This window comes from Octodon degus, unplaced genomic scaffold (assembly GCF_000260255.1).
Source record: "Octodon degus isolate 3935 unplaced genomic scaffold, OctDeg1.0 scaffold00146, whole genome shotgun sequence".
NCBI classification, from domain to species: Eukaryota; Metazoa; Chordata; class Mammalia; order Rodentia; family Octodontidae; genus Octodon; species Octodon degus.
In genome coordinates this window covers 3,950,356-3,962,750 of record NW_004524722.1, presented here as the reverse complement: position 1 = coordinate 3,962,750, position 12,395 = coordinate 3,950,356, and the positions used below count along the sequence as shown (strand labels likewise).

Here is a 12,395-nt window from a genome sequence, read left to right as displayed (position 1 = left end):
TTCTTCTTTCTTCTTAGGCTCTGTGACCTTTAGATCCATAGGACTCAGCATGGCCTCCTTCTACTTACTGATGGGCCCTGGGATCTGAGCTTCTTGGAATCCATACTACAGTGACCACAGGAAAGCAGCCTTTCCAGAGAGAGCTGCTTCACAGGGTTCACACCTCCCCACCCTGCCTTCTCACCTTGAAGCTCCTCCTCCTCATTCTCAGTTTCAGTTCATGAAAAGGACAGAGAAATGATCACTATCATTAAACTTTTTATTATCCAAATAGCCATAGATGCAGGCCAAGTGCTTTCCAACAGCTCTATCATGGATGCTTCTACTTAAGAGGTTGTTTTCCACCAGCAATATCCTTATTTCAGTACTTCAGGAAATCCATACATGCTTTAGGATTGAGTAGGCAAGGGAAATAATGATGGAAGGAGATATCCTTCAGTCTCCTAGAAATCAGGAAGGAGTAATGAGCCAAGCTCCACACAGGCTTGGTTCCTTTCCAAGCTGCACCCTTACTGACCATGTGGTATAGCAGAACCACACCTTAGCCCCAAGATCTCTGACTCTCATTCTTACCTTGTTCCATTCCAGTTTAATTTTTTTTCCATTCCTATTTATTAACTGTTCATTATCTTCAAAGGTTTCAGGCATCTGGATATCCCAGTCCTCTTCCTGAGGACCAGCTATGAACTTTGCTCTTTCATCTTCATTACTCACTTGCTTGACAATACACAGTGAGCTCCTACAGAGTAGGCACCATTTTTGGAGCGAGAGCTAAGCCCCAACTTCTTGGCCTCATGGAGCTTTCATTCTAGCAAGTCAGTTGCCTTAGAAGTAATTGTTCCACCCTTACTGTTGGTATCCAAGAAATCAACGCTAGAAGCTGTGACAAGCAGCTCCCTTAGATTTGACAATACCAAACTCTCCCAGCTCAAGGCAGAGACATACATGACAGAATCAAGAGAAAACTATCCCTCCCTAGTTACAAATAAGTGGTAGATAAATGCAACATGCACAGTGTTGTAGTATGTTTCCCCATCATCTGTCTCCCTTTCATAGTTCTTGGTATAGAAGCTGGCTAATATAAAATTTGGGTGAAAGTGGCTGATAGTAAAGTGAATCTATCTTACTAGAGTTTTTTAGGCTTAGAAATTAAATGAGAAAAATCCAGAGTGGAAAAGGAGAGGGATACCTGTACAGGTAGATGTGCACATATCTTATCAGTGTGGTTAAGTCCCCTATGTAAGGAGATGCCATGGTATGTATGAGTCCAAAATATTTCTGCTGTAATGAAATAGAACAATGAGAGGGTTGTTAAGGTGCTACTTTGCTTTGTTCAGCTCCCAAAACTCTATATATTAATAGAGTTTTATAGGACCCCACAAAGTGCTCATTTTCACCAAACCCAAGAGTCCCGATAGCCCATTGTGGTCATGTAGAACTAGGTCCTTCTGTTCTAGGAAACATCAACCCTCTTCTGTTGGAAGCGCTTTAGGAAGCCCTGACGGATCTGCTTAGATTTGATGCAGTACACGATGGGGTTCATGAGGGGTGGGACCAAGAAGTGCAGGTTGGCCATGAGCACTGCCAGAGCAGGGTAGCTGTGCTTCTCCACTCGATGCAGCACAGAGAGCCCAAGTTTGGGCAAATAAAAGATGAGCACAATGCAGAGGTGTGAGACACACGTGTTGAGCGCCTTGAGCCGTTCCCCAGGTGACGCGATACCCAGCACGGTCCGTAGGATCAGGAAGTAGGAGAGCATGATAAGAGAGGAGTCAAGGCCCAGGGAGAAGAGGATGGACACCAGGCCAACCAAGCTGTTGATCTGGATGTCCGAGCAGGCCAGTCCCACAAGGTCACAATGCAGACAGTAGCAGTGAGAGAGCTCACTGACATGGGGGAAAAGCAGATTCCGCAGGAGGATGGGCCCTGGCAGGTTGAGCAGAACAGCCCTAACCACAATGGCAGCCCCCACTTTTGCCACAACTGAGTGGGGTAGGATTGTGGCATAATGTAAAGGGTCCCGGATAGCAATAAAACGATCAAAAGCCATGGCCAGCAGCACACCCGACTCCACGTAGGTGAAAGCATGAATGAAAAACATCTGTGCTGCACAGAGATCAAAGGGCAGCTCCCGAGCTCCCAGCCAGAAGAGCTGCACCATGGTGGGGAAGGTGGAGGCACAGAGTCCCAGGTCCGAAGCAGCCAACATGGACAGGAAGATGTACATTGGTTCGTGTAAGACTGGATCTGTGCGAATCACGAAGAGGACAATGCTGTTACCCACAATGGAAACAGCACAGATGAGGTTGATGGGGATGGAGACCCAGTGCTGAGAGGCTTCTAGGCCCGGAAAGCCAGTGAGGAGGAAGATGGAGTGAGCAGAAGTGCTGGCATTGCAGGAAAACATATTGATTCCGGGAGGGAGTTGTCCACCCTAGGAATAAGAGGTATTCATTCATTTGGGATCCTTTATGAAGTCCCTCCAGAGGGTGGGGTGGCAGTGACTCATAATCCCTCCTAGGCCAGGATAGAAACCCCATTATCCCTAGAAGCTTCTGGATAATTTGACTTTCATTCTTTGAAATAATTTATCCATAAGGGACTATTTGATACATTTTCTGAGTTGAGTTGATATCTGTCTATTGCCTATAGTTGTTTTGTTAGACACTAGGAGTGTGGGCCTAAACAACTTCCTTTTTTCACTTCAACTAAACTTTAAAAGCTTTCTCCCCAGGGTGACTTCTCCAACTAAATACTGAAGAAAATAATTTTTCATAGAAATTTAAAACAGCGTTTGGAACAAAATCTTTAGATTCCATTTCTAGTCTTAGAAGTGGGTTTACATCTAATATCTGTTAACAAGTACATCTAAAAGGATACATTCAAATGTGTATCGTATTTTCAGAGTCATCCTGTTAGAAGACTGGTTACTTAGTCTTTAGGTGTTGTTATAAAGCCAAAATTTTCTGTATTCCTTTCCTAAAATTGATTTTGGCCCAAAATAAGTTATTTTTATTATTTCATTTTTAAGTACTGTTTTATTGCATGAATTTATTAGATACTATTTAATATTCACTACATTTATAGTGAATTTAAGTGTCATGATCTAATGATCCAGTCAGAGTAATTAATATTTCCAGCTCCTTAAACTTTTTTTTATGTTGAGACAGGGACTGAAACTCATCATGCAGCTAAGGTTGGACTCAAACTCAAAATCCTCCTGCTTTAGCTTCCTAAGCACTGAGATTATAGGTGGGCACCACTAAGCTCAGATGTAAATTTTGATCAATATGTAGTAATTGCATAGACCTTTGGGGTACAGTGTGATGTTTTATTTATTTATTTACTTTTATATATTTGGTACAGGGTCTCACTGCACAGCTCAGACTCCTAGTGATCTTCCTGTTTTCAACCTCCTCAGAACTGGGATTACAGGTGTGCGCCACAATTCTGGGTCTTGGTGGCCAGCTCAGCATGCCTGGGGGGGGGGGCAGGATGGCATACGGTGCCCAGGATCCAACCCAGTCCCTATCCTCGCCTAAGCAGGTGCTTAGTCCACTAAGCTATCTCACCAGCCCAATATGTTAATGTAATATATCCTCATCAAAATTACTTCTTTAAAGATGATGATAAATTTTTCTCCTGCAAAGATGAGTTAGCTTCAAGGAAGTATTCAAAGTTTCTTCAAAGCTAAGTCTGGATCAAGAGGATAGTTTACCAGATGCATAAGTTTTGTTAATCTTTCTTTCCAAAACTTACTTTCACCTCAATGGCTGCTTCAAGCTATGAATTTGATTCTGACCCTGTGTTCAAGACAGGCCTGTGGATATTAAAAAGGAAAGTTCCTGTTAAATATCTTTCTCGGCCCTCTTACTATAAAGCTTGATATGAGAGGGCCCACTGCCTCAGCTACAGGCAGAAGGCTGAGTTTGAATGTTGAAGGACATCATATAGAGAGACAGACAACGCAAGCTTCTAGAACCTCAGGGTTAGTAATATTATAGCAAAGAGCCCAGACTGGATTTCCAGAGCCCCTCTCTTCTCATAACCTTATAAAACCCTTTTAGCCTACGCATTCTCAACTCCTCTTCTCAGAACAAGACTGCAGTTCTGTTTTTGTACTAACTACCACACATTGGTTTGCATTTAAGATTGAAGGTCCTACAGATGCCCAGAATCTAATTCTTCCCCTTTCCCTAAAGCTCACTGCCCAGGATCTGATACTTAATGCCTCCCTTTATTTTTTGTTATACATAAAATACCAATATCCCCAACAAATTTTATATGTCCTTTCACGCTATAACATATTCTCCAAATCAATAATTTTTAAACTTTTTCCTCCTCTCAGATAGCAATGAAACTAATCTCACTACTTCATCATTTCCCTGGATATTAAAAAACTTCACTGTCCCAGTTTCTTCAGGATTCTTGTGTTGTGATTTATCTTCCAAACTTTCATTAGAATTATTCTCAAATATTTATGAAAATATAAGTATGAACACTTAAATTAGTATATGTGTACAAGGAAAAAATGATCACCAATGATTCTTTGATATATACAGCACCAAATCTGAGGAAAATCTTTCTACTGCATCCAAAAGAGGAAAGAGCTTGCCCACCCTGTACAATTGATGTTTTCAATCTCCTTTCCCATAAGTAATTCTCTGATGACATCTTTCATGACAACTTAACAAAATTTACCATTTTTATTATTTCAAAAATATTTTATTGGAATATAATATATAAATGGAAAAGTCTAGATCAACAAACAGAATATCAGCTTCCAAAGCTTCTTGTGACCTCTTCCGGCCAATCACCAATATCCTAGCTTTTAATGTGATTAATTTTGCTTAGTTTTGAACTTTATATAATTACAATCATCAGGCACATCCATAGTGCTGCGTAATTTGTTCATTCCCATTGCTATGTAGCTTTCCCACTGTAAGACCCTGTTGGAATATATTTGTTATTTCTACTGTCGACAGACATTTGAATAGTTAGGTTTGGAGTTAGTGTAAGTAATGCTGCCATGAATACTCTAGCATGTCTTTTGTGAACACATGTATGCCTTTCTGTTGGGTGCACACCCAGTAGAGTTACCCTATCATAGATTATTATTATCTTTATAGATTATGCATATTTAGCTCTAGTAGATCCTTCCAGTTTTCAAAAGCAACTGCATCAATTTGCTCCCCCGCCAACAGTGTAGGAGAGTTTGTTCACATCTTCATCGATGCCTGGTGTTGCTGATCTATTTAATTGTAGCTATGGTAGAGTATGTAGGCCTATCACAACATAGATGCCTCTTTCCCCATTGCTCCGATGGACCCACACATCACTGTGGTAGAGTTAAGATCACTGTGGTCCTGACTCCTTTTTCTAATTCTTTTTCTCCACACTCCTTGCCTTCTGATACTCCTTTTGGATAAGATTTCTTAAATAATAGTAAGAATCTGAGAGTTACATCCACTTCACACATATAACTTTACTTCATCTCCGAGCCCTGTGGCATAGTTTTGAAATTTCTGATATAGAATCAGCACTATAAGAGTCTAAGTACCTCTCAGGCTCCATTCCCATGAAGCCAGTGCTAGAACCAGGACTTAAATCCCAGTCAGCCTAGAGACAAAGGCTACTCACGTAATGCCTAAGGAAAAACTGTCTCTGACTCTTGGCACCTCATGGTTAATTGGCCCTGGCCCAAGGCTGGCTTTGTGTCCTGCCCCTCGCACTTCATCTCCTTTAAAGCAGGTAAACAGGTTTTAGAGAGAAGCAAGTTCATCCACTGAGAGGAACAGCCCCCAGACCGCTGTGTTTCCCAGGATCCCAGTGTTTCCAGCTTTGTGCACAGGCTGTGGCTCCACCTCTGCAGGCAGTGGTGAGATTACTGTCTGCATCCCAGCTGCACCCAGACCCAGGAATGCAGCAGGGTCTGACCCAAGCATCCTCCCACTACTGCTCCAGTACTGTAGGGATGACAAGGAAATTCACCGTAAACCTGTCTTCTTCATATAATAAAATACAGTAATACTGACTGACAGTGTCTGTGAACATGGGAAAGACTATAAACCACTTAGCACATGGTAGGTGTTTATCAAACTATAATGGTAACCACACACTAACTTAGGATTTCACAGTCGGTGTCTCATGAAATCTCTCTTCCTCCACAACCACTGGGTGGCACTTTTTCCTTTGTACAAATGAGAAAATAAAGCCTGAGAGATGAGAAATCCTGTCAGTGGCCACATTAAGAATAACTGCCAGGCTCAGGGACCGGGGCTCGATCCCTGGCATGCCATGCCAGCCCCATCCCCAAGGCACGCTGAGACAGTGATTAAGACTGGGAATGGGGCACTGTAATCCTAGGGCTTGGGAGGCTGAAAACAGGAGGATCACTAGGAGTCAGATCTGTATAGTGAGACCTTGTAGACCCTGTACTAAATTTTAAAAAGCTTTTTAAAAATGTATTACAAATATATACAAAAGAAAGAGGAGGAAAAAGAGGAGAAGGGAAATGGGAAGGGAAATAAGAGGAAGAAGAAGGGGAAGAGAAGGGGTGGGGAGGGGAGAGGGAGAGGAAAACAATCAAGAGATGGATGGAGGGGCGAGGAAGAGAAGGAAAGGGAACAACAAAAGAAATTAAGACGTGTTATGTATATGGACCAACGCCACACAAGGGATGTAAACATTATGTACTATAAACATGTACTAATAAAGATCTGTTTTAAGTCTCTTAAAATGAAAAAAAATATGATATTACATGCCTGTAATTATAACACTATGGGAGGCTGAGGTAGGAGAATCATAAGTCTGAGCACAGCCTGGTAAACTTAGCAATTTAGCAAAACCTTGTCTCAAAATTTAAAAATAAGAAAGGCAAAATGAAAACAAGTTTGAGCTCAGCCTGGGCATTTTTCAACTTAACAAGACCTTGTTTCAAATTAGAAAGAGCTAACAATGGAGTTCAGTCCAAAAACTTGGAGTTCAGTTCCTAGTACTACACCACTCCCCCCGACCAAAAAAAAATAATAATAATAAAAATGGAAAGCCAAATGCAGTGGTCCATGCCTGTAATTCCAGCCACTCAGAATTCTGAGGCAAGAAGATCTAAGCTTGAGGCCAGTTTGAGCAACTTAGCATGACCTTGCCTTTCAAATTTTAAATAAATGAAAAGAGAGCTAGAAATAGAGCTCAGTGGATAAACACCCCTGGGTCCCAGATTCTATTGACACAGGAAGACAGATAGACAGACAGACAGACAGACAGACAGACAGACAGACAGACAGACACAGAGGATAAAGAGAGGAGAGAGTGAGGAGGGAGATGGGAAGGAAGAGAAGAGGGGAAGAAAAGGGAGGAAAGAAGTAAGCTGAACGGACTCCATTAAATCCCAAACTTCTGCATCTGTCTGTTCTTCAGTACTCTCATCTCTAAAATGTTTTAAGTACTATTTAACTCTTGATGGTTATAAAGATGAAATGAAAATAGGTATAATGGGTTTCAAATACTGCCTGACCCCTAAGCACTAAAGTGCCTTTCAACGTACTGAGGATTTACTACCTTATGAGGTGGGTACAATTATTCCCACCTCGCATATGGGAAAACTGAGGCACCCAGTCGTATAACTGGCCCAAGGTCCTGAAGTTAGGAAGCGAATGAGCCAGAGTACAACTCCGGGCAGCCTGGTTCTGCAGCCCGTGCTCTTCAGCACTATGTAATGCTGCATCCTTCTGTTAGCCATGATGGTCTTTAACAGCACTGATGCTGAAAACATTCCTAGAGGCTGAACTAGGATGGCGTACCTACAGAATCTCCTCCTACACCACTCCTCCTCATCTTGACCATTTATTTGCATTAACCCGGACAGTTCCTATAGGACAGTCCTATGAAAATCAGGAGCCCATGTGCTCGGGGTTGTGTTGCACGCTGTGTGAATGACCTGCAGAGTATTTTCTCCTCAAAGCACTAATCTCCTGTGAGAACAACCAAGAAACTTCATAAAACTATATATAGGGGAGTAAAAGAATGCAGAAAAATAATGGGATGGATGGATGGGTGGATGGATGGATGGATGGATGGATGGATGGATGGATGGATGGATGGATGGGTGGATGGATGGATGGGTGGGTGGGTGGATGGATGGATGGATGGATGGATGGATGGATGGATGGATGGGTGGATGGCTACAGAATTAAACGCAGTTTGACTGTTCTGAGGAGGTGGGAAAAATTACTCCCTGTCCTTCTACTCAGCCAGGTTTCAGAAGACTGTAAATAGTGCAAAGATTGTTTGTTTGTTTGTTTGTTTGTTTGTTTGTTTAAAATGAGGTACGGCTAGCCCCAAAAGCTGAACTATAAGTTCTGAAAAGAAATTACCCAATTTGGATGAGGAAAAGGACAAAAGCAAGGAGGGGCAAAAAAGATATATTCATGTATATGTACAGGATAGTTTGGATAATGGTACTGCTGATTTGTGCTGGTCTATTAAAAGGAGCAATTAATCCTTAAATTTTTAATGTATTGATTTTTTCTTTTTCTTTTTAATCTCCTATAACTGTGTTTTCTTACCAATTTTTCAGGTTTCTATCTGATAACCTAAACAACCAATCCGAAGATAACATTATGCAATATAACAACCATCGTCAAATTCCTATTACTTTGTTTAATGAAATTTTGTATCATTTCTTTTTTTTGCTACTTCATATTCTTTTTTTGTATTCTTTAAAAAATAAAAATAAAAATAAAAATTTTTAAAAATTACCCCATTTGAAGAAGGCTGAAGACCTTCCTCAAGATGGTTTCTATGACAACCAAGCATCCATCTCTAGCACTCAGGGGACTGTGAAGCTTTAAGCTCGGGCTTTGCCAGCTGAGTCCTGGAGCCAAAAGAGAAGTCACAGAAACATTGGCCCTGATGCTGCAGCCCTAGCCTAGCTAAAGACTAACAGGAGCAGGGAGCTCAAGCTTTCTCTGTGCCCATGACTTTGATGTCCTTTAACTAAAAGTATGTCTAATACTGCTCCACTCAGAAAGAAGATAAGCATAACCCCATCCAGACCAGATGCCTGTAGCCAGAAAAATCACAGACTAGCTTCAAGGTCTCCAGGACCCTGTTATAATTCAGATTCCCTCTATCTCCCATTGCTTTCTAACTGTTTGAATATAGTATTATGTTACAGAAATAGCTGCAGGATGTGCTGGGGGACATGTTCCATTCTCCACACCTCCTCCTTCTGTACACCACTTACAAACTGAGAGCTGCTCAAGGCCACTGCTGAGTATTTGCACAGGACTTAATTAAAAGTTGTCAGTGAAATTGCAATGGGATCTTTTAAAAGAATGTCCAGGTATACAGGTGCACTCCTATAACCCCGTACTCAGAAGGCTGAGACAGGAGGATCACTGCAAGTTCAAGGCCAGCCTAGACTATATAATAAGTTCAAAGCCAACTTGAACTACATAGCAAGATCCTGTCTTGGAAATAAAAAACCCTGGAATATCTCATAAGGTTTTATTTTGTTCATAAATTTTTCTATATATATAGAAAAATTCATGATTATTTGATCCTAGCAGTCTTTTTTTTTTCTATTAGTACCTTCATTTAATCTCTTTAAATATTTTAAGCAGAAGATCCCCTTCAAATCTGCCCATATAAATGGAGCTTATTTTGAAAGTTGGCAATAAAACTCCTTCATGAGGTTTAATACATAAAACAAAGGACTAGAATGGGCAGGAATATCACTGAGCTTAAATGGTAGACAGGAAGGAAGAAGAGCCTGTCTGGGGTAAATCACAAGCACCTGTGAATATCTAGCCCTTGGCCTCTGTACTCTTTCCCCCTCCCAGGATTAAAACACATAAATCTAAAAGCATCTGAGCAATTCCCAAACGTGGCCTGACTTCCTTGGATGTCTTTAAGAGCACTCTGAGTGTCTTCAGTCACATGTGTTAAAAGCATGCATCTCACTGGCGTTTCTCGGTTGCCACAGATTGGCCCACTACACGCACTGAATCCTAGGAAAGCAGCGCGGGGCTGAAGGCATGGCCTAGGTCCTGACTGTCTGGGCTTGAATCCTGACTTGACTATCTGATAAATGTAAGACTGAGCAAATTCTTTAATCCCTTTATATCCTACATATTCTAATTTGTACGAAGGAAGTGATAAGAATCCTTCTATCTCTGAGTTTCAGTGAGGGTCAATGCATTCATCCAGAAATCCTAAGTGTTAGCTGAGGTCACTTGTTACACAACTGACAGCCTTCTCAGTCTGAGTGTCTGAGTCGGTCTGGGAGGACCGCCCCTGCCCAATTTAATGTGAATGTGCTGTCGAGGAGGACGTTTAGTCAGGCAGTCGGGGCCCCAGACAGAGGCAGAGCCAGTGCTCTAGCTTGTCTCTAACCTGTCCCACAATGCAGTAGTCTTATCAAATTCTGCCTGCGTTAGAACCAGCCATGGTGCACAATCCCGGAGAGCAATTCATGGGTTGCTCTTCCCAAATTTGACCAGCTGGTTGACAATTGGAGAGGAGCAGTGTTCCCATTCATCGTAAGGTGACAGTGTTCGCTGGTCCAGACCAACAAGGAAAAGTGGGTCAGGGAAAAGGATTATAATGTAATAAGAGCTTTTCTGAAGTTTGTTATAACAGAAGGATCAGTTACAACAGGAAGGCTTTACAGTAACTCTTGCCTCCCAAGAAGACAAGGAGGGAAGCTGCTGAAGCAAATGCCATTCAGTTTTTCACACAGGCAGAAATGCTGTTGCATGGCCTTGGTGACCAAGCAGTGCCCTCTGACTGGACCTGGCTTTGATAGCCTCATCCCTACACTCACCACGGCTCCGGATCTTGTGGCTCCTCTCATCCGTTTTTCTGTGCAAAGCATTTCTTGCAGTGTCAGTAAAGGCCAGTACTTTATAATCTTCCTGGTGAAGGTCGGGAAATAACAGGTCTACTGGGACCCAACTGCAAATCCATGAGATTTACAAAGCTAAAACTTCCTGAGCCCCCTGAGTTCTGGGCCAGGCAGCTCTGGGACTCAGGAGGAAGAATCAGGCCCTGTATCTTGGTGACTTGGACCAGCAGGGAGCCAAGAAGACATCCCACATGGAGTACCTGCTCTTGCCAAAGAGTGACCCCTATGAATTACACAGTGACCAAAGAGGCAGATGGGGTGGTGAGGTGCAAGAAAACAACTAGAAACCCGGGCACACTCTGTCCTGGGGAAACAGTAGCCATGAGGAATTTCTACCGTTAGAAAGAATGACTGCAGACTCTTACCAAATTTTGTCAAAGAGGTATCAGACAGAGCTATCAGGCAAAGAGATGTGTGTGAATGTTTTAGATGTGGGAAGTATGTTAGAGAGGAAAAAAGAGATTCTCTACTTGAATTTATAGTTGTATGTAGGGATCAAGGATGATTGAAAATAAATCTATACTGGTGAAGTCTCTCTCTCTCTCTCTCTCTCTCTCTCTCTCTCTCTCTCTCTCTCTCCTGCCCCCTGGCTCTCTAATACCCTGGGAAATCATGCATAAAGCATGATGTAGTGGAAAAGCTGTAATCTGTTCCTGCATCTGTCACTTATTAACTATGTGATAATAAGAAAATGATTTCCTTGAGCCTTTTTCCAACAGGAAATTAAAGGCTGGTTTTGCTAACCCATCCAACATGTCACACTAACCTTCCCTGGCTATTTATGGTCAGAGCTTCTTAGGGAGTTTTACCATTTTTTATTATTATTTTAAAGAAGAAGAAAAGTAAAATTAAAAATAAAACAAACTTTCAAAACAAGGGAGTTTTAATAAACGTTTTATTTTGAAAATAATTTCAAATGCACAGAGAAGTTGCAAATACAGAGTTTCTATATATCCTTTACCCATTTTCCTTTAATGCTAATCTTACATAACCATAGTGCCAAAACAGAGAGATCAACATTGGCACATTACTGTTTACCAAGTTCAGACTTTACTGGCATTTCATCAGTTGTTCCACTAATCTTTTTCCTGTTCCAGGATCCAATCCACTGTATCTCATTGCATTTAGTTACGTCTCCTTAGTCTCCTCTGATCTATGACAGTTTCTCAGCCCTATTCTACTATAAAACACACATTATCTAATAATTTGTAAAAAAAAAATAATCTGTGAAGCAGTTCACAAGCTTTGGAGTTCCTTTATTTATTGTGAGACATCTAGAAATTAGCCAGAAAGGCAGTGTCCCTTTGAAACTGGCTCTGACCCCTTATTCAGTGTAGGAAAGCTTTGCATTACTTTGCATCTGTTTGTTGCTTCACTTCCCTTTTCCTCACGTGATTACTTTCCCCTGCTATGCTTGGCTTCTGAACAATTGATCGTTAGTGGGGTTTTTTTGTTTTTTTGTTTGTTTGTTTTTGTTTTTGTTTTT

The 12,395-nt window shown here is 41.5% G+C and overlaps 1 protein-coding gene across 1 annotated transcript; it reads right to left on the bottom strand.

The window, feature by feature from the left end:
- Window positions 1-1,453: 1,453 nt before the first annotated feature.
- Window positions 1,454-2,407, bottom strand: LOC101561735 (olfactory receptor 51H1-like). Its single transcript, XM_004641970.1, has one exon. It carries the CDS (start codon window positions 2,405-2,407, stop codon window positions 1,454-1,456), a length of 954 nt encoding a protein of 317 aa, XP_004642027.1.
- Window positions 2,408-12,395: the final 9,988 nt, after the last annotated feature.

What these genes read in the sequence shown, in the direction of transcription:
- LOC101561735 (XM_004641970.1), bottom strand. Translation starts at nt 2,407, where the DNA reads ATGTTTTCCTGCAATGCCAGCACTTCTGCTCACTCCATCTTCCTCCTC.